The sequence below is a fragment of the Bos indicus genome, chromosome 4, assembly GCF_029378745.1.
Source record: "Bos indicus isolate NIAB-ARS_2022 breed Sahiwal x Tharparkar chromosome 4, NIAB-ARS_B.indTharparkar_mat_pri_1.0, whole genome shotgun sequence".
NCBI classification, from domain to species: domain Eukaryota; kingdom Metazoa; phylum Chordata; class Mammalia; order Artiodactyla; family Bovidae; genus Bos; species Bos indicus.
The window spans coordinates 38,982,407-39,003,595 of NC_091763.1; the positions used below are offsets into that span (position 1 = coordinate 38,982,407).

Genomic DNA, 21,189 nt, shown 5'->3' on the forward strand with positions numbered 1-21,189 from the left:
TGCCGCGTCAAATCATTCTCCAAAGAATGTTATTTTTGGACCCAAGGCTAGTGTCACTCATTAGGGAAACTTCACTTGTCAACTGTTTGTCACCAAAGACAGATTAAATTTACTCAGGTGCACTTCCAAGATCATATAAAAACCTATTACCCAAAATATTTTCACCGTCGGAAACTGTATGTTTTGATCACGACAAGAAGAAGATTTTACAAAGACAGAAATTTCCAATATTAAAGTTCCTATAAATTGTAAAATGGATTGTGTGTGAAAGTACAACTCTTGCTCAGTAGCTCAATGTGCTAATAATGTCTTGTGTTTTTTTAGCACTGGAGTATTTTGGTAATGCTTATTTGCAATGGTCACTGTGAATCTGCTCTGAATGGAGGCTCACATAAACTGCTAACTGCCAGCAAATTGCATGAAATCTCATCTTGTATGTCTTTTCTGTGTTTTCTTTCCTTTTCCTGTACTTGCTACTTTGCCCGTTATTAATAGGATCAACTTGTATGCACAACGAATCGTGCCTGTACCATGATGTCAGCTCCTATCTTCATTTTTCTGCAAGTTTTCATGTGCTGTGGATGGTCAGTCACTTTCTCGAATTTTTCTTTGTTTTTGTGTTTGGCTTGAAATTTTTAAAAGTAATCCATATCCCTAAATCCACTACAATAAATGTCCTGAAACCAGGTTATTAAAATGCCAGTAGTAATGTTGTTTTGTAAATAACAACGTTCAAATATTACATGTTTCTAATCCTGAACAGAGCATATCAGTTTCCTATATTTAGTTAAAAATTAGTTATGTCTCTTACAGGAAGATACCCTGGAGAAGGGAATGGCACCCCACTCCAGTATTCTTGCCTGGAAATGTTTCTTAAGGTTTTACTAAAGGTTAAGTCAATGTGGAAAAAAGTATACATTCTTCATGATGTCTTACTTAAGAGAAATACCCTAAGGACAATTATTAGAGACGGTCATAAGTTTTGTTTCAAAAGTTGTTAACATAAAATTAATGAAATATTTCAGTTTTATCAAGCATTATTCAGTACCTTCTAAGCTCATTATCCTAATTTTTCCTTTTCCATATAAATGGATATTGTCTACACAGCATTTCTTTAGTGAAATATTTTAGTATCACTAAGTGCTTCTAATTTCTAAGTTAATTTTCCTTACTATTATTTACATTATCTAGGCTAGGATTATCATTATTTGTTATTTTCTGACAAATTTCTGAATTACATACTCAGTACGACTGAATAGATATTTTAGGGCCTGAATTTATAGTCAGAGTTCCATTACATTTTTTCTTTTCTTTTTTGATGTTTTGGAATCCTGAATGGAGTAACTAGACAGCATTCGTTGTGTACTTTCTTCGTTGCTGTCCAGGTAGTCTTTGGTTAGGAAACCACTAGATGGAGATGTGGCCATTACTGAAGAGTGAGTTCATCAGAAGGAGACAAAAGTGGAATAGCAGGGGGAGTGTCAGAATGTAAAATAATGCTTTTGAATTTAAGTGGTAAAGAAAAACAGCAAATCAATAACATGTACTATTGAGGAAGTTCATTATTTTATGCAAACATAATTGGTAAATACATGTTATTGAGAACACGAAAAATGAATATGTAGAAGAAATATGTGTGTATACATACACATACATTAAACCTACCTCATGATTGAATGTGGTTAAATGTATTAAGGTGCTATGTAGGAAATGATTTGTTAGGGACCTTATTCCTATTAAGAGAGTTATGTGTGGTATCTACCTGCGTAAATAATTTTAAATATGCATTTTCTTTGAAGCTGCTGTGGGTGATGTAAGTATGCTGCTGCTAAGTCGCTTCAGTCGTGTCTGACTCTGTGCGACCGCATAGACAGCAGCCCACCTGGCTCCCCATCCCTGGGATTCTCCAGGCAAGAACACTGGAGTGGGTTGCCATTTCCTTCTCCGATGCATGAAAGTGAAAAGTGAAACTGAAGTCGTGTCCAACTCTAAGCGACCACATGGACTGCAGCCTACCAGGCTCCTCCGTCCATGGGATTTTCCAGGCAAGAGTACTGGAGTGGGGTGCCATTGCCTTCTCCGTAAGTATAGAGCTATCTAAATTCCAGATAGCTCATATTTAGTGGATGCTTTTTACCAATGATTTGAGCTTTACTCCCTGGAGGAGGAAATGGGAAGCCGCTCCAGTTTTCCTGCCAGGAAAATCCCGTGGACAGAGGAGCCTGGCAGGCTGCAGTCCATAGTGTCGCATAAACAGATATACTTACTAGTATATCTGGTCTTAAAAAGTAAGCCTTGGGACAAAATCATGAAAAAGTAAGCCTCAGGGCAAGAATATGGTTTAGATATTTTTTCCTTGAGTAGTAATGGGACAGAAAAAAAAAAAAAAAAAATGAGGGATTCTTAGTTGAAGAGTATTTTGAGACAGGTCCCTAGAAGGAAATAAAATTATTCTTTCATATCTTAAAATATATGTAAATAGTTTTGGCACTTTATTCCTTTACTATTTAAAGCTGAAACAAGGTACCAGTCTGTTATCTTCTCCACTAACCTTTAAAAATCAGACTGATTTATCTGGTTATGGTGTTAGTGGGATTTTGGTCTCTCTAAGATAGGGGAAAAAAAATGCTGAGGTTTCTCCCACATCTATGCATTTGTGATTTAGAATGTTTTTAGAATGTATCTCATAATTTATTTTCATATAATAATTTCAAGTCTTGGTATATGTGGTTGCCCATGCAAAACATTTGAGAAAACATGATCAGGAAACTGAAGGGACAGACTTTTCAGTGTGGATCAACATGCAGACTTCAGGGACTCCAAATAAGTTATCTGAACTACCACCTCCCAGACTGAACAGACATATCTCATCATCACACAGAGGAAATTACCCCCCCCCCCTCAAAAAAAACACTGGAAATATAAAAATAAAAGCAATGGCAGCAGAGCCAGAAAGAATATTTTTCTTTCCATAACATTTCTAGAACATACAGATGTATTTTGCGTTAATACGTCAACGGGTCTCGTATGTTTGCTAATTTTGCATTCTATCAAATTAATACTTAACCAGAACTGGGAAGCTCTCCTAATGAAGTGACAGTTAAGCCTTTAAGTTGGTATTTTATGTTTGTAGTGTTCCTAACTAATCAACCAACCACTGCTTTATTTGAGTACGAGTACTCATTTATCAAGTACTCGTAGTACACCACCTATGTGTCAGGCCACTATTATATCCCTGAGATTAAGACACATTGATACTAAACTGTAAATTTTCATCTCAAAGTCGCATGTAATTCAGAATCCTGTTTTTTTCACCTGGTTAATCTACCTAGAGGGAAGGCTATTTGAACAAAGAGAAGAGGAAATGCAAAGGTCCTAAGATAACAAATACCTTTACCTGTTGCAGAGAAAGTGTTATTGGAGCAATGTGATGTGGGGAAGAATAGAGGAGGATGAAGATGGAGAAGCAGCCAAGCTGCACATCACATAAGGCTTTGTAGGCCTTTATAAGAAATTGGGATTTTGTTCTGAGAAATTTCAAAAAGGGCATGAAAGGATTTGGTTTTAAGAAGGCTGCTTTTTGGAGAGAAAATTGTTAAAGAGCAAGAATAGAAGCAGTGAGTCAAGGGAGGCCACAAGTAATAGTAACCTGGACATGACATAGTAAGTAGTAGGTCTGGGGATATATTTTGAAACTAGAGTTAAGAGGACAGATTTGATAGATTAGATTTGAAAAAAGGAAGACTCACAGATGATGTGTTGTCTTTGACCTGCTTCATTACTCCTAGAAATATCATTCATAAAAATAATATTTAGGGGCAAGTTTAAGATATTTCTGAGAATCAGAAGGAGAGGTGATAGTGCTCAGTGCATGTGGAGCTCAGAGGCGCATTCAAGGGTAAAGGTTTAGAAGCGTGAGTTACTGAGTTTCTGGTCCAAGATGGTGACAGAGTAGACTTAAAACTCACCTTAACTCACAGACCTAACAAACCTACAGCTATAAAAAGAGCAATACCCTCTGAGAGAAATGTAGCAAGTAGATGAGCAACTCTTACGCACTGAGTGAATGTAATACGCATCCAAATGAGTAGGAAAAGCTGAGGAACATTGTCTTCGTAAACCACACACTCGGCACAGCAACATACAATTAGAAAGGAACTCACAACTTCCAGCTTCGACCTGAGCAGTGCAGGGTTTAGGTTGAACATCTAACATCCCAATTTTTTTTTTAATTGTTATTTTTAATTGGAGGATAATTGCTTTACAGTGTTGTTCGTTTCACCTGTGCAACAACATGAATCAGCTATAAATATATGTATATCCCCTCCTCCCTCTGAGCCTCACTCACCCCTGCCCCCATCTCACCCATCTGGGTCATCACAGAGCACCGAGCTGAGCTCCCTGTGCGGTACAGCTTCCCACCAGTCATCTATTTTACACATAATAGTGCATATGTGTCAGTGCTACTCTCTCAATTCATCCCACCCTCTCCTTCCTCTATTGTATCCTCACATCCATTCTGCATCTCTGTCTGCTCTGAAAACAGGTTCATTGGTACCCTTTTTATAGATTCCTTATATATGCATCAATATAAGATAATTGTTTTCCTCTTTCTGATTTACTTTACTTGGTTTTCTTTTTATGGCTAAGCGATGGAATCATTGTATATATGTACAACACCCCAACTTTTAAGACTCTAACCTGAGGGATGGGCCCCCAAAACTTCTAGCTTTGAAAGCCTAATGGGGCTTGTGTTCATATGACAGACAAGACTACAAATACAAAGAAACAATTTTTAACAAATTTGCAAGGACTCCCTGTGGCTATCCTTCCAAAGCTCAGAAGAGGGAGCAGAGAAACGCACTTCTCCCAACCTTTCCTTTAGGGAGGCTATTTGCATACTTTAAAAGATTGCCTGCAAGTAAGGCTTCTAATTTAGCTCACATTTAGGGACTTACCTCAAGACTCCCTGGAGACAGGCGAAGGGGTAGACTATGCCCACTGACCCTCTGACTCACTCCAGGTCAGTGGTATCTTCCTAAAAGAAGCTTGTGATCCCATCTGGCACCGCACCTTGACTTTTGAAGTAGCTTCCCAAAGGACACACCCTTTTGTCACTTGGCTCTGAGAGCCGGCAGGGCTCGCATTCACGTCCATCAAAGGACCATAGCAAACAAATAGTTCTCAAATGCCTGTCCCCTCAGAATTCAGCACAGAGGGAGCAGACAGAAATGCCCATCCTGCAGTCTTTCCCTGAAAGAGGTGCTTTGGCATACTTTGGAAGCTGCTGCCTGAGGATCCAGCCTCCAATCAGCCTGTTTCTGAGTGCTGACCGATATCTTCCCCACTGGGACACTGACAGCTGTTAGCACACCCTCAACTACTAGGATGCAAGGGAAACCACAGCACAGAGTGTCAAGGAAAGTGAAGAAACAGAAAAATATGTTTTAAAAGAAAGAGAACTCCACAAACAGACCTTAATGATACAGAGAAGAGGGACTGACATGAGGAAGAGTTCAAAATACGGTCATAAGGATGGTCACCATATCAGGAAAAGAATGTATGAACTGAGAATTTCAGCAAAGAATATACAAGAAAGTATCAAACAAATGTCACAGAGCTGACAAATACAGTAAGGCCAATAGAGAGGAGTTCAAATAGCAGACTAGATGAAGTGGAAGAAAGTATCAGTAAACTCACAAACAGAGCAGTGATTCATTCCATCAGGAACCAAAAAGAATAAAGAAAGTGAAGATAAAGTGAAGCTAAAGCAACTTACAAGACAACATCAAGTAGACTGAAATTCACGTTCTAGTGTCCCAGAAGGAAAAGAAAGGCAGACACGGGTAGAAAACTGTTTGAAGAAATAATGATTGAAAACTTTCCTAACCTGAGAAAAGAAACAGCTATCCAAATCTAGGAAGCCTAGAGAGTTACAGATAAGAGGTATCCTAATAACACGCAAACCAAGTAAGGAAGAGGAAATACCTCCAAATTCATAGCACATGATACGATTCTGTATATAAAAACTACCCCAAAAAACTCTCACTAATCAACAATTTTATTAAATTTCAGGGTCTAAAGCCAGCATACAAAAATCAGTTGTATTTCTCTACACAAAAGATGAAGTATCTAAAGCTGTCACATTCACAATGCCGTCAAAAACAATGAACTATCTGGAAAGAACTGTAACCAACAAAATGAAAGTTCTCTATTAAATTAAAACTACAAGACTTTCCTGAAAGAAATGAAGCCAACACAAACAGATGGAAAGACATCCCATATTAATTGATCATAAGTATTGATATTGTTATAATATCTATACTACTCAAAGTCAACTGTAGATTCAACACAATCTCCATCAAAATACCAATGGTATTCTTTACAGACAGAAAAAAAAAATCTCAAAATTTATATGAAGTGACAAAGTCTGCAAATAGTCAAAGCATTTCTCAGAAAAAATAACAAAGCCGGAGGTATCATGTCCTGTTTTTGACTTTACTACAAAGCTACAGTAATAATAAATTATTTTTAAAGGTATGGTAGTGGCATAAAAATGGACAGAGACCAACAGAACAGAGCAGAATTAAATCCCTGCATACACTGTCAACTAATATTTGCTAATGGAGCCAAGAACACCCAATGGGAAATAATAGCCTCTTTAACAAATGATGATGGGGAGATGGGATAAACAAATGCAGAACAATGAAATTGGACTCCTATCTTACACCACTCACAAAAATTAACTCAAAATGGATAACAGATTTAAAAATAAAGCCTAATAACTATAAAACTTAGTAGAAACATAGGAAGCTCCTCAACATTGTTATTGGCAATGATTTTTGGATGTAACACCAAAAGTACATGCAGTAAAAGCAAAAATAAGCAAATGAGACTACATCAAACTCGAATGCTTCTCCACAGCAAAATCAACACCTGACCAGATGAAAAAGCAACAGATTTCAAGAAAAAATTTGCAAACCATGTATCAGATAAGGGATTTTATCTCCAAAATCCAAAATATATAAAAAACTCAAACTCAAAAACAAAATAATCCAACTAACAAACAGGCAGAAAAACTAAATAGACCTTTCTTCAAGGAAACACAAGACTGCAGTGACCTGCCACCTCACACCTGTTGGAATGGATATCATCATGAAGATGAGAGACAATAGGTATTGGTGAAATACGAATAAAAGGGAACATTTATATACTGTTGGTTGAAATGTAAATTGGTGCTACCAATATGGAGGTTCCTCAGATAAAAATAAATCTAGTATTATGATCCATCAATTCTATTTCTGGGTATATATGCAAAAGACATGAAAACAGGATTTTGAGGCAATAACCGTACTCCACATTCAGTGTAGCATTATTCCCAATGGTCAGGAACAATCTTATGGACTCTGTGGGAGAGGGAGGGAAGATTTGGGAGAATGGCACTGAAACATGTAAAATATCATGTATGAAACGAGTTGCCAGTCCAGGTTTGATACACGATACTGGATGCTTGGGGCTAGTGCACAGGGACGACCCAGAGGGATGGTATGGGGAGGGAGGAGGGAGGAGGGTTCAGGATGGGGAACACATGTATACCTGTGGTGGATTCATTTTGATATTTGGCAAAACTAACACAATTATGTCAAGTTTAAAAAAAAAAAAAAAAGATATGGAGACAACCTAGATGTCCGTAAACCAGTGAACAGATAAACAAGAGGTGGCATTTATGCTTATGTGTGCATATAGGCACACAACAACATACTTTTCAGCCACGAGAAAGTGCAGACTGCCCTTTGCAACAGCATGGGTGGACTTTGGGCATATTATGCTAATTAAGAAAGACAAGTACCGTGTGTAAAATCTACAAAGCCAGACTCATAAAAACAGAATAAATGGTGGTTACCATGGAATAGGGGGTAGGGGATAAGACAGATGTTGTTCAAGGGTAAATCTTAGAACAGGTAGTAGATAAGCTCTAGAGAGCTAATGCACAGTACACTGAATATAGAAAACTACTATAGTCATCGAACTTGCTAAGAGACTAATAAATGAATTATTCCAACTACTAAAAAAAAGGATATTTATGTAATATAATAGAGGTGCTAATTATCACTACAATGGCAATTATATTACAGTACATAAATTATCAAATTAACATGTATGCCTTAAATTTACATAGTGTTTTATTTCTAATATGTTTTAATTAATGTGTCTTTGTATTGGTCTCTAAATTTTCAAGAGTAAATCTATGACAAAGATGGCAAGACAATCTCTGGTAAATCTATGACAAAGAAGACAAGACAGCCTCTTCAACAAATGGTGCTGGGAACACTGAACAGCTACATGTGTGAAAGAAAGAAACTAGAACATTCTCTAATACCACACACAAAAATAGACTCAAAATGGATTCAAGCCCTAATTGTAAAACCAGATACTATAAAACTCTTAGAGGAAAACACAGGCAGAATACTCTTTGACATAAATGACAGCACTATCTTTTTGGATCAGCCTCCTAGAGTAATGAAAATGAACACAAACAAATGGAACCTACTTAAACTCAAGAATTTTTTCACAGCAAAGGAAATCACAAACAAAATGAAAAGACAGTCCACACAGTGCGAGAAAATACTTGCAGTGAATCAACTGGCAAGGCATTACTCTCCAAGACATGCAAATAGCTCATGCAGCTCAATATCAATAAACAATGCAATCAAAAATGAGCAGAAGATCTAAATTTCTCCAAAGACATGCAGATGACATGTGGGATCTAAAATATGGTACAAATGAACCTATTTACAAAGCAAAAACAGAGTTACAGATATAGAAAACAAACATGGTTATTAAGGGGGAAAGGGGGCAGAGGGGTGAATTGGGGGATTGGGAATGACATATACTGACTATACAAAATAATTTAAACTTGTTAAAATGTTATTATATACTATAATAATTTATGGAAACCTGTTTGCACAGTGAACTCTTTTCAATAATCTGTAATGACCTACATGGGAAAAGAATCATTCTTTTCTATCTGTCATATCATATATGACATAATCAATCATTCTATCTGTCTATCTATACACACATATAATTGATTCACTTTGCTATCTAGAGAAAACCAACAATGTTGCAAATCGTCTATACACTAATAAAAATTAATTATAAGTAACTAAAACATACATGGCCAAAAAGCACATGAAAAGATGCTCAACATCACTAACTAGAGAAATTGAAATCAGAACTGTAATGAGGTGTCACCTTGCACCAATCAGAACAACTATCATAAAATGTCCACAAAACACTGGGTGTGCAGGAAAGGGAGCCTTCCTGCATTGTTGCTGGGAAGGTGGCCACTGTGGAGAACAATATGCAGGTTCCTTAAAAGCTAAAAATAGAGTTATTGTATGATCTAACACTCCCACTCTTGGGCCTGGATCTGGAGAAAACTATAATTGGAAAAGAGACAGACACCCCAGTGTTCATCACAGCACTATCTACAATAGACAGAACATGAAAGCAACCTACATGTCAATCATCAGAGGAATAGGTAGAGAACCTGGGGTACATATATGCAACAGAGTATTATCTGGCCATTAAAGAACAAAATATTGCCATTTGCAGCAATATCATGGATGGATTTAGAGATTATCACACTAAGTGAAGTAAGTGACAAAGACAAATAGCATATGATATCACTTATATGTGGAATTTAAAAATATGATATACAAATGAACTTATTTACAAAACAGAAACAGATTCACAGACTTCAAAAACAAACTTATCGTTACCGAAAGGGAAATGTCAGGGAGGTATACATTTTGGGATTGGGATTAACATATACACACTAATATACCTACAATAGATAATCAACAAGGATCTACTGTAAACCACAGGAAATGCCACTCAACACTCTACAATAAGCTGCTAAGTCACTTCAGTCGTGTCCGACTCTGTGTGACCCCAGAGACGGCAGCCCACCAGGCTCCCCCATCCCTGGGATTCTCCAGGCAAGAACACTGGAGTGGGTTGCCATTTCCTTCTCCAGTGCATGAAAGTGAAAAGAGAAAGTGAAGTCGCTAGTCATGTCCGACTCTTAGCAACCACATGGACTGCAGCCCACCAGGCTCCTCCGTCCATGGGATTTTCCAGGCAAGAGTACTGGAGTGGGGTGCCATTGCCTTCTCCTGTAATAAGCTATATAAGAAAATAATCCCAAAAAGTAGATATATGTCTATGTATAAATGAATCACTTCGCAGTACACCTGAAACTGACATGACAATGTGTATCAACTATACTCTAATATTAAAAATTTTTAAGTAATAAGAGAATCTTAAAAGAAGCAAGAATACTTGTTACAAACAAAGAGACCTTTAAGGCTACCAGTATCTTTCCACCAAAATGAGCGAGCCTGATGTGAGTAGCATGATGTATGTAAAGTACTGAGAAAAAACCCTACCAACCAAAAATACTCTTATCTAGTAAACTGTCCTTCCAATTCGAAGGATAAATAGAGTTGTAGACAAGCGAATACTGGAGTTCATTACCACTAGACTGACCTTACAAGAAATGTTAAAGGCACTCCTTTAAACTGAAACAAAACAGCACTAATTAGTAACAGGAAAACATATCAAAGTATAAATCTCACTGGTAAAAATAGATAAATTCAGAATAATCTAATATTGTAATGACAGTGGGTTAATCACATAAACAAATATAGTAAAAATAGCTATCATACAATAACCAGTGGTTACACAGACGAAAAATATGTAAATTGTGAAATCAAAAGCACAGAACATGAAGAAAAGAGTAGTTTCAGAATACATTTGAATTTAAGTCTCAAAATAAGTCGGTAAGATGTTATAACTTATTGTATATATAGCACTAAATATTATGAGGTTTAAATAAACATGTTATATTTATAACAGTTATAATAACTATAGAGTCCCATTTCAACTTTACAGACATTCATGGACTGAAATGGAAAAAGGTATTCCATACAAATAGAAACCAGAAGAAAGCTGGATAGGTATATACGTAGACAAAATAGGCTTTAATACAAAAACTGTAGTAAGAGACATCATGATCATCACATAATAAAAAAGGTCAATCTAACAAAAGGATATAAACATTTTGTAAATATTTATGCACCCAACATAAAGTGAAAGTGAAGTCGCTCAGTCGTGTCCAACTCTTTGTGACCCCATGTACTGTAGCCTACCAGGCTACTCTGTCCATGGGATTTTCCAGGCAATAGTACTGGAGTGGGGTGCCATTTCCTTCTCCAACATAGAAGCACCTAAATATATAAAGCAAATATTAACAGACCAAGGAAGAAATAGTAATACAATTTAAAATTGCAAAAAAATCCAACAACCTAGAAGAAATGGATAATTTTTTAGAAACATACAACCTATCAAGACCCATTCATGGAGGAATAGAAAATCTAAACAGACCAGTTACTAGTAAGAAGATTGAATCAGTTATCAAAAACCTTCCAACAACGTCCACAACCAGATGGCCTCACTTGTGAATTCTACCATCATTCAAAGAACAATTAATACCTGTCCCTTGTAAACTCCAAAAAAATAAGAGAGAAATGAATACTTCCTAATTCATTTTTACAAAGCCAGTCTTATTACCATGATACCAAACCAGACAAGAGCACTACAAGAAAATTGCAAGTCAATATCCTTGATGAAAATAGATGAAAAATTCTCAACATTATCAAATTAATTCAACAATACTTTAAAAAGGTCATACACCATGATCAAGTGGGATTTATTCCTGGAATGCAATGATTGTTCACAAACCACAAAATCAACTGATGTGATATACACATTAATAGAATGAAGGCTAAAAATCATACGATCATCTTAACAGATGCAGAAAAAGCATTCAGCAAAAATTCAACACCCGTTTATGATAACTCTCAAAACCATGGATATAAAGGGAATGTGTATCAACATAATAAAGGCATTATTTATAGACTACATGATATTATATATAGAAGGTCTTAAAGACTCAACCAAGAAACTGAGTTAATAAATTAAGTAAAAATACAAAATATAAAATTAATGTACAAAGAACATTTATTTCTGTATAATAATAATGAACTCTCAGAGAAATTAAGAAAGTAATTCCACTTAAAATTGCATCAAAATGAATAAGAATAATTTTAACCAAAGAAGTGAAAGACCTATATATTGAAAACTATAAGGCAGAGATGAAAGAAATAAATGGAAGATATTCAGAGCTCAGAGATTAGAAGAATTGTTAAAACATCCATACCACCCAAAGTAATTCACAGATTCCATGCAATCACCATCAAAATTTCAATGACATTTTTCACAGAATTAGAACAATCCTAAAATACATATATGAAACTATAGAAGACCCAAATATCCAAAGCAATCTTGAAGGAGAAAGTTGGATGCATGATACATCTTGATTTGATGTATATATAGCTGTTCACTATATTATGTTTACTATATGTATGTATAGCTGTTCACTATATTAAGCAGCTGCAGTAACAGGAAAACTGAACAGCCATATGCAGAAGAATGAAACTGGACGACTATCTTAACACCATACACAAAAATCAACTCAAAATGGATTAATGACGTGAAGACCTGAAACCATGATAAATCTAGGAGAAAACACAGGGAGTCATCTTCTTGGCACTGGTTTTGGTCATGACTGTTTGGACTTGTCACCATGGAAAAGCAAAGGCAACAACAAAAAAGTGGGATAACATCAAACTTAAAATTTTCTGCACAGCAAAGGAAAACAACAGAATTAGAAGGTAGCCCATAGAATGGGAGGGAATGTTTGCAATTCGTGTATGTGATAAGGGGCCAGTATCCAAAATCGATAAAGAACTCATATAACTCAATATAAAAGAAATAATCTGATTTTAAAATTAGCAAAGGATCTCAATAAGCATTTTTACAAAGAAGATGTACAGATGTCCAATAGTACATGAAAAGATACTTAATGTCACTAAACATCAGAACAATACAAGTCAAAACCATGAGTATCTCCTCATACCTGTTAGAATGGCTATTATCAAAATGACAAGAGATAAATGCTGGCAAGGCTGTGGACTATCTTTACACATTGTTGGTGGGAGAGTGCATTGGTGCAGCCACTATGGAAAACAATATTGAGGTTCCTCAGAAAATTAAAAATATAATTACTATACGATCCAGGAATCCCACCTCTGAGATGTGAAAAACAAAATGTTCTTTAGTGGATTATTTTGCTTCAGATTTACCTTTAACAGACTTCTACTGCCTTAAAATACAGTTCAAGAAGAAATTTATATGCTCGGTGACAGGCACTGTATTAAACGCTACTGAGCAAAAAGAGCCATTGTTTTAGTGTCTGGGAGTTCAGAGTCTTTGTAAAAATATTCTTACTATATTCTTTCATAACCTGTTATTCTGACTATTAGATGAACCTTGGATTAGTGAATTCTTAAAAGATGTTTAGGAAAACAATGAGATAAGGGATTTTCTTGTGGAGTTTTTTTTTTTTTTTTGAAGTATAATTGACCTATAATATTAAAGTTCCAGGTGTAAAATATAGTGATTCACAATTTTTAAAGGTTTTTATCCCATTTATAGTTATAAAATATTGCTACATTCCCCATGTTGTATAATATATCCTTGTAGCTTATCTTATGCCTAGTCATTTTACCTCTTAAGATAGGAAGTTTTTTTAAAATGCAATTCATAAAGGAATCAAAGGATGCAAAAAATATTACAGAATACAGAACCTAGGAATAAAAGTAATTTTGTGTTACCAAGGAATCTAATGATCCACGAGTAGACAATAGGGGATGCAAATGAGCAAATGGGTAGCTTGTATTTCATGGTTCTCTGAATAGAACAAATCTCTCTTGCTAGCTTAGCTCTTTATTTTGGATATAAGTTTTCAAAGTGTCCTTCCTTGAGGGTGCAACTACATTATTGTTTGTTTAATTCTTGACGAAGGTCCAGATGCTACATGTACAACCTTTGATACTGGATATGGAAAATAAATCCTCATTTTTCAAATTTACTTATTTATTCTACCAGTCTCAAACTTTGCCTTATAGAGCATAATTGCTAATATGTTAATTCTTTGGAATTATAAAACAGACTGTTACATTTTTATATCTTATATTTATAAATATATAAGGATGCTTGACACTGTGAAAGTAAGGGTTTTCTTTTACTTCAGAAATTGGTGTATCACTCAACTCAGCATTTATTATTAAAGTATTTCCTTTAATAATCATCAGACTCTACAACTAAAAATGTAAGGCATTCTTCAAATGGTCCTGGGAAAATTGATTAATCCAAAATTGTTGAATAGTGAAATATAGGACAATGTAATTTATCTGGATTCAAAGCAAAGCAGCATTTTAAGGTGAGTGGACTAAGCATAGGGTACTTGGAAAGATGTCTTAGGAAATATTTTTCAGGAGTTTTCTTTTCCCTTTTCTTTCCAACAGGAGGACTATACCGACTGTGGTGGTGTCTCTGGATTAAACCCCTCCCTGTGGTCCATCATCGGCATCCAGTGTGTGCTACTTTGGCTCTTATCTGGCAGCAGACACCACCAGTTATGACCTTCTCAAACCAAATCTGCAGATTCAACTCCAGACCCTGCTGAAACAGGAGCCCTCAACTGCATTAAAATAGGGTCAACTGCGAACTCAGCAGACCACTAGCTGGGCCCACCCCATGGCATCCATCTAAGACGCAGACTCATAAGGCACCCACTGGCTGCATGTCAGGGTGTCAGATCCTTCAACTTGTGTGAATGCTGCATCATCTATGTATAACATCGAAGCAGAATTCTATACATGCTCTATTGGAAAATTTGAAAACTTGTTGTTGCATTGTTGGTGATTACATGTTAAAGGGCTCCCCACACAGTTGTTTATGGATCGTGCAAATTGTCTTGATTTTGACTTGCTGCAATCCTTGTTCTTTTACCAAGAAAATCTCTTGGGGAAAAGAGTTGTTTTTTTTTTCCTTCACTTACTCTTCTGTTAAAAATTATTTCCTGCTTTGAGTAGTTATTATTGGAAATATATAGAGAGACACAGAGGGAGAAAGAATTAACATTGGTATAATCTGACAAAATAGAAATAATGGCTTATTTTCTACAAAAAAAAAAATGCCATGAATAAAATGCCTTATGAAGAATGGCTTCTTTGCCAGAAATATAACACAAATGATGGCCAAGTTTTGGTGGGTATAATGGATTGATTGTTTGAAAATAATAACTAAGAAATTAAATTAAAGGTGCTTGAGGGTAGAATTAATATGCGACATATGTCCTCATATATGTGAGCCCTTAATAAATGCTTTGATGTAATGTCCTTTTTGTTCACAGTAAAGTTCCGTAGTGCTAGCCAGAAACTTCAAAATGCTCTAAGAAAAGCTTGTTGGGGGGAGGGGAAATGTTTTTTCTTGTGATAAATGAACTTTGGTTACCAAGGGTATTTTGCATGATGCTGCTGCTATTTTAACTTCGGTTTGTTTCTCTCTTACTGTAGAGTATAGTCCATTGAAAAGTTAACTGAGTGACATTATTGTTATGTAAGAATCTGAACCTTGCAGTGTAATGCACTTAAGTCATCTTTTAAAATGTCTTTAAACTACTCTGAATATACTGTGCAATGTAAATGCTGAATGATTGGATTAGGTAAATGGTGAAATGGGAATTAATGGATTTTATACAGATTCGTGCTTTTGCCTGAAAACCTATGTACAGATATTTTAAGTACATAAATCAGATTTGACACATTTATTTTTTGAAGAGTACATATATGTTCTCAGTGAAGAGACATCCTAGGTTTCCTCTCTGTTCGCTGGAATAGTAGCACGTACAATCCCAAACTCGCTGCTGCTTTTGTTGCCTCCGTTTTAAATGATACGAGCACTTGACCAAAATTTCCACACAGTTTGATGAGGGTTTTACAATACTCTGAACAAATAGGAAACCTTGAATCTCTATGTATGCACATGAATACTTGATTGTGAATAATCAAAATTGTTTTTATACAACCTCATTAGTGAAAATGGTTAGTGTATTAAATCAGATATTTCATTATAGAGTAATATGGTAGAATTTATTTATGCTTTAAAAGATTATTTTCAGGGTTAAACAGTATTTGAAGAAAGGATAAAAACAATGAATGTGTAACAATTATAGGGAATAATTCTGCTGAAGGCTGGAAGTATGCAGATATTTGCTCTTTTTTCAAACATGCCAGAAACTGGTATGTGTCTATGCTGGAAATTTTCTTATATATCATTTTTAAGTAAAAATCTTATTAACATTATCCAGTATGCTTTAATATGCTTCATATATCAAAGATATAACCAATTCTTTAGCATAGTTTAAAAGATATATTTGTTTTGTTTTTAGCTTTGCACACATTTGTAATTCCCTTCACCACTAATATACCCTAGGCACCACTTGTGTACATTTCCTTATTTAAAATATTTTTTTATTTAAAAACGGGGCTAGGGGGAAATGGAATCACTTTGCCAACTATCGTTCTAAGAGTTGACATCAGTTACCATTTCTAATACATTGTTGTGGTTTTGTAGTCTCATTTGTAACTGGTATTGACATTTTAGAAAACACCAAAGTGATTTAAAAAAATATGGAACTTCTCACTCTAGTAACAATATGTTTAAATCATGTTGTTTGTTAATTAAATATTTAAAACTTATTGTTAACTTTTGCTAGACTATTTTAAATCATGAAAGTGTTGAGAAGGGGATATCGAAATATAGTTATGTTAGCTTGTGTACATAAACGACGCACATTAAAACAAGCAAATTGCTTCCAGCATACAACAGACTACCTTAAAATTATCTTTAAAATCTATTAAATATATTTTCATGGCTAATGTCACTGAAGTGTGTTTTCATCAACTACATGTTGTGTTCATCACAGTGAAACTTGGCATCTCCTGGCAGAGTCCTATTTGATTTCATTTGCCATCAAAATATATTTATGTATATGAGTCTTGCCATGATCCTTTATTTTCTGTTATAAATTAAACATATATTATGACAGACACATATATGTTAATAAATTGGGTAAGAACATGCTCTCTGACTAAAAATTGTTCTCATACCTAATACTAGTCTTCATGCATTTTGAAAGACCGTAACACTCATCCCATCCAATTATTATGTTTACTTTAGGATTTTTCTGAGTTTTGATTGTTGAACAATAACTTAAATCACAGCCTGTTATAATATTAATTTTCAAAGACTTAATAGTACAAGAGATCAAGAAAAAAGCTTTTGAACTCCTTTTGCTTACCTAATGTTTTGCTGTGCTCACGCAGCTGTGTAGTTTTCACTAAAACAAAACCAAAATAAGTCTTGTATTGGAGTTGAATAACAGAAATGGATTTTGCATTAATGATTTGTTTATATTTTCTTCATTTGAACAACCAGCATTACTGCCAAACACCAATCGTGGTCCATATTTGTAACAGGTTTTTAACATGACATAGTTAGCAAGTTTGACTGAAGAGATTTTTAGGTCCTGGGTCTAATAAGATTTTAGTATGATCTTTTTTCATGTTTCTAATGCTTGAGGCATTATTGCTTAACTTGGAAAAATCTAGACAGTGTTGCTGCCATTTGTAAGTTTTCCTATACTATTCCTTTTATTAACTTTAAAACTGGCCTTACTGGGTTCAAATAGGCAGTATCCCTTTTAAGTGACCTTTGCAACTCAAGTGTTACTTGCTTATTTGATGCTCTTTTGTATTTTACATCTCATTTAAATCTTTCTCTCCACCAAAGCTTAAATTCTATGTCTTAATTTAAACTCTGAACTATTCCATTAATCATGTTAGTTGACATTAAAGTGTCTAGAGGTACAGAGGCTGACCTAGGGAAACAAAATGGATGTTGTGACTCAGAGGATACAGTAGAATGATGGTCTCACCTGCCCACAGTTTCAAATATGTTACAATTATCTGGAGCCGGGACCTGTGTTGTTTTCCCATAGCACAGAATGTTAATACTGCTATTATTCCATGTACATTTCTGTAAAGAACAAATCAATAAAGCAAAGGTATGAAGTTTCTTGATTTCTTGAAAAAGTTCCAGGATGTTAAAGTCTTAGAAAACCTTTACCAACAGTTTCATCTACTTTATTTCTAATTCACAAGATTAACTCAAAGAAATTCTGAGACTAATGGGATACTGTCTTGAAAAGATGCCAATTAAGTCTACAGTGTGACCTGACAGAGCTGTCTTTTTTGTTGTGCTGTATGTTGTTGGATCATTTCTATTAGGGATACTTTTATTGAAATGCTCAGTGTGCATCCATGAAAAAGGCCAAGTGGCTTTGTGAACAAAAGATACTTTCTCCCCTTTATTATGTTCTCTTGACACTTTTGTGGAAATTAGCCTGATAAAAACATTTTTGTAAAAATTTGTATATTACTGTTATAAAAATATTTATAATCCCAGAAAATGTTGTGTTAAATCTTGTGCAAAAACAGTATATTCAGAATAAAAGTTTATCATTTAAAGTCACCAGCTTTGATTATTTAATTATTTAAAATTCAGTTCAAAGAACCAGAGGTCTCTGTCATACATACAGTTTAAGAAAGCAGGCTTTCCAGTGGAGAGAATTGTAGATTGTGAAAATAAAATCTGGCATTATAAAAGTGCTTTTACAGTTTCAACCTCAACTCACAAACAAATTTAATTGCAACTCCTTTGCATAACTCTGACCCTTCTCACATGTGCTTCTGCCATCAAGATAGTTAGGAACTTATTAAAACAAACTTTTGACTTACGTAAGAAATTTTTTTCTATACAAAAATAATGTTTCCATGCTTCTTTAAAGACTGTGGGAAAATAGTTTGAAAGAAACAAGTGAAATATATGAAATGCATATAACTGTTATACATGTGATTAACACAACTATCCCTCCTAGCTGATAGCTACGTTATAGCAAATAAAAGCTGACACAGTGAAATATAATATACAGAATTTTTTAACTTGTATATGCCTTTTACATTTAGACCAGCTTACCACCTGCCCTCCTATGCTCACCTATTAAGTAATGAGCCTGGTATTCTGTAGAATCTAATATAATGTAAGCCTATTTTTCATTTTGGGAACTCTTTAAGAAAGAGAGCAAGAATACCTACACAGAAGAGGAATGTAGTATGTGGGCTACCAATGATGGTGATTACTGGAAAATCTGACTCCTTGTTTCTGATCAAGGCATTTTAACAGGGAAACTAGTAAAAAGGGTAAGGTGAATAACATTTGCTTTTTGAACATCTGGCTTCATTCTGAACCAATTTATCCCCTCAATCAATCCTCTTACTCCCTGCTACCCTCATTTCCTCTATCAATCATCTTGATCCCATCCCCACCTCTTCCCTAGGGACCACGCCTCATCAATCCTCCTTTCTCAAGCATATTCAGTCTCCCTTTTCTACAGACTTTCTTCCCTCTACCTGCAAACACATTCAGAACACCTCTACTTAAGACACGACTCAGTACTAAACAACAATTTAATACAGTAAAATCAACTATCCGTTGCTGCACAGTTGCCCCATTACTTCAAGTATAACACTAAAAATATGTGTGTGTATTTAACATTTATTCTTTGCAATATCTCAACGAGGCCTTAGAATTTTAGATATGAAAAGCTTGTTCTCTCTGACCTTATGGGTTAGTGCTGAAAATTTTAAGTTCCTTATATGAAGGTCTGATAACTTCAAGGTCTTGGGCACTTCTTGATTCTCAAATTCTTTATATCTTAAAATTGGGTCATTATTCACAAAGCACCAATACAGTTTTCTATAAATTGGTATATAATCAACAATACTATATAATAATATTTTTATTTAATAGATTATTTTAAATAAGCATATTTTTAAAAATTTAACATTACTATGTAACTGGAAAGCCAATGTAATTTGCTATAATTAGTAATCATGTCACATGTTCATATCTATTATAAATTTTAAAAAAGCATACACCAGTGTCAAGTGTGCTAGATTTAACATTTCTTCAACACATTTATTGTAATGATAAATTAGGCAGTTTCTCTGTTGCTGCCATGAATGTTTTCAAGATTAAATCTGGACTCAGTCACCTGACTATATATTGTAAGTAGTAGTGGATTAAAATATTTACCAAAACGCACACTCGTGAAGTTTTTCAAAGTTTGAGTTTTCTTGGATGCATGGGTTTAGTTTTTCAAAACTACTTTATCATAGTAATTTTTCAGTATCTCAGGACCCTGACATGTCTTTAAAGTTTACTTGTAAAATATATTCACTGATATAAGGACAAAATATAATGTACCAAGGTTGGAATAACAATAGCAATTTTCTATATTGAGGACTGTTTTCTCAAATTGTTTAAGAAAAACTGACCTTTTGTGAAATTATGGGATAGCTGATAACTATTGTAAATAGTGAAACTGTTAATAAACTTAGGTTAGATACCATTTTATCTGCACTCTAATCCCTCCTTTTATAATTGCAAAATTATACTGATCTGTAAAATTCCTAAACCTGATAGATACTGACCTAGTCCTTAGGAGAGCAGTGTGCCACGTAGTAACTGCAATCTGCTGTTTAGATTTGGCTTCTGACTTTACTACTTAATAGCTGTGTAACCCCGTGCAAATTATGTGATGTTTCCAAGCTTCAGTTTCCTCATCCTTAAAAAAGTAATAGTAACTGCACAGTAGGATGGTAATGATGACTAAATGATATAATTAATATATAGGGCCCAGACTGTCAGCTCTCAGCAATGGTCTCCATGATTATTATATATTGTTACCATAATCATCTTCCCAGCCAGCATCATCATTTTGACCTAGAGCTTTTCAGATCCTAATTAACTGCATCATTTGTCATTTAAGATACTTACTGATTCTCTATTCAACTGAACTGTTAGAAGTAGAGCCTTATTTAAAATAAAAAGCAGCACCTTCCTTAATGGAACTGCTGGGTAGGAATATTGAAAATTTAACAAGAATTTACAATAAAGTGCTATAAGAAATGATTGTTCCCACATTTATTTCTTATAGAAATAAGAAATGAATTATTTCTCTGATGTAAGAAATAATATATATATTGTGGGAGCTTACAATACAATAACCTAGCTAGACTGAGTGGCCAGAGG

General features: G+C 34.8%; 1 protein-coding gene across 8 annotated transcripts in view; it reads left to right on the forward strand.

Annotated features, from left to right (window-relative positions):
- CACNA2D1 (calcium voltage-gated channel auxiliary subunit alpha2delta 1) overlaps positions 1-18,567 on the forward strand; it is a 520,469-nt gene extending 501,902 nt beyond the window's left edge. For all 8 annotated transcript variants that reach the window (XM_070787669.1, XM_070787670.1, XM_070787671.1 and 5 more), the window contains one exon: positions 14,496-18,567. In XM_070787669.1, coding sequence (XP_070643770.1) covers positions 14,496-14,612 — 117 coding nt within the window. In that variant the 3' untranslated portion in view covers positions 14,613-18,567. The remainder of the gene's footprint in view (positions 1-14,495) is intronic.
- Positions 18,568-21,189: the final 2,622 nt, after the last annotated feature.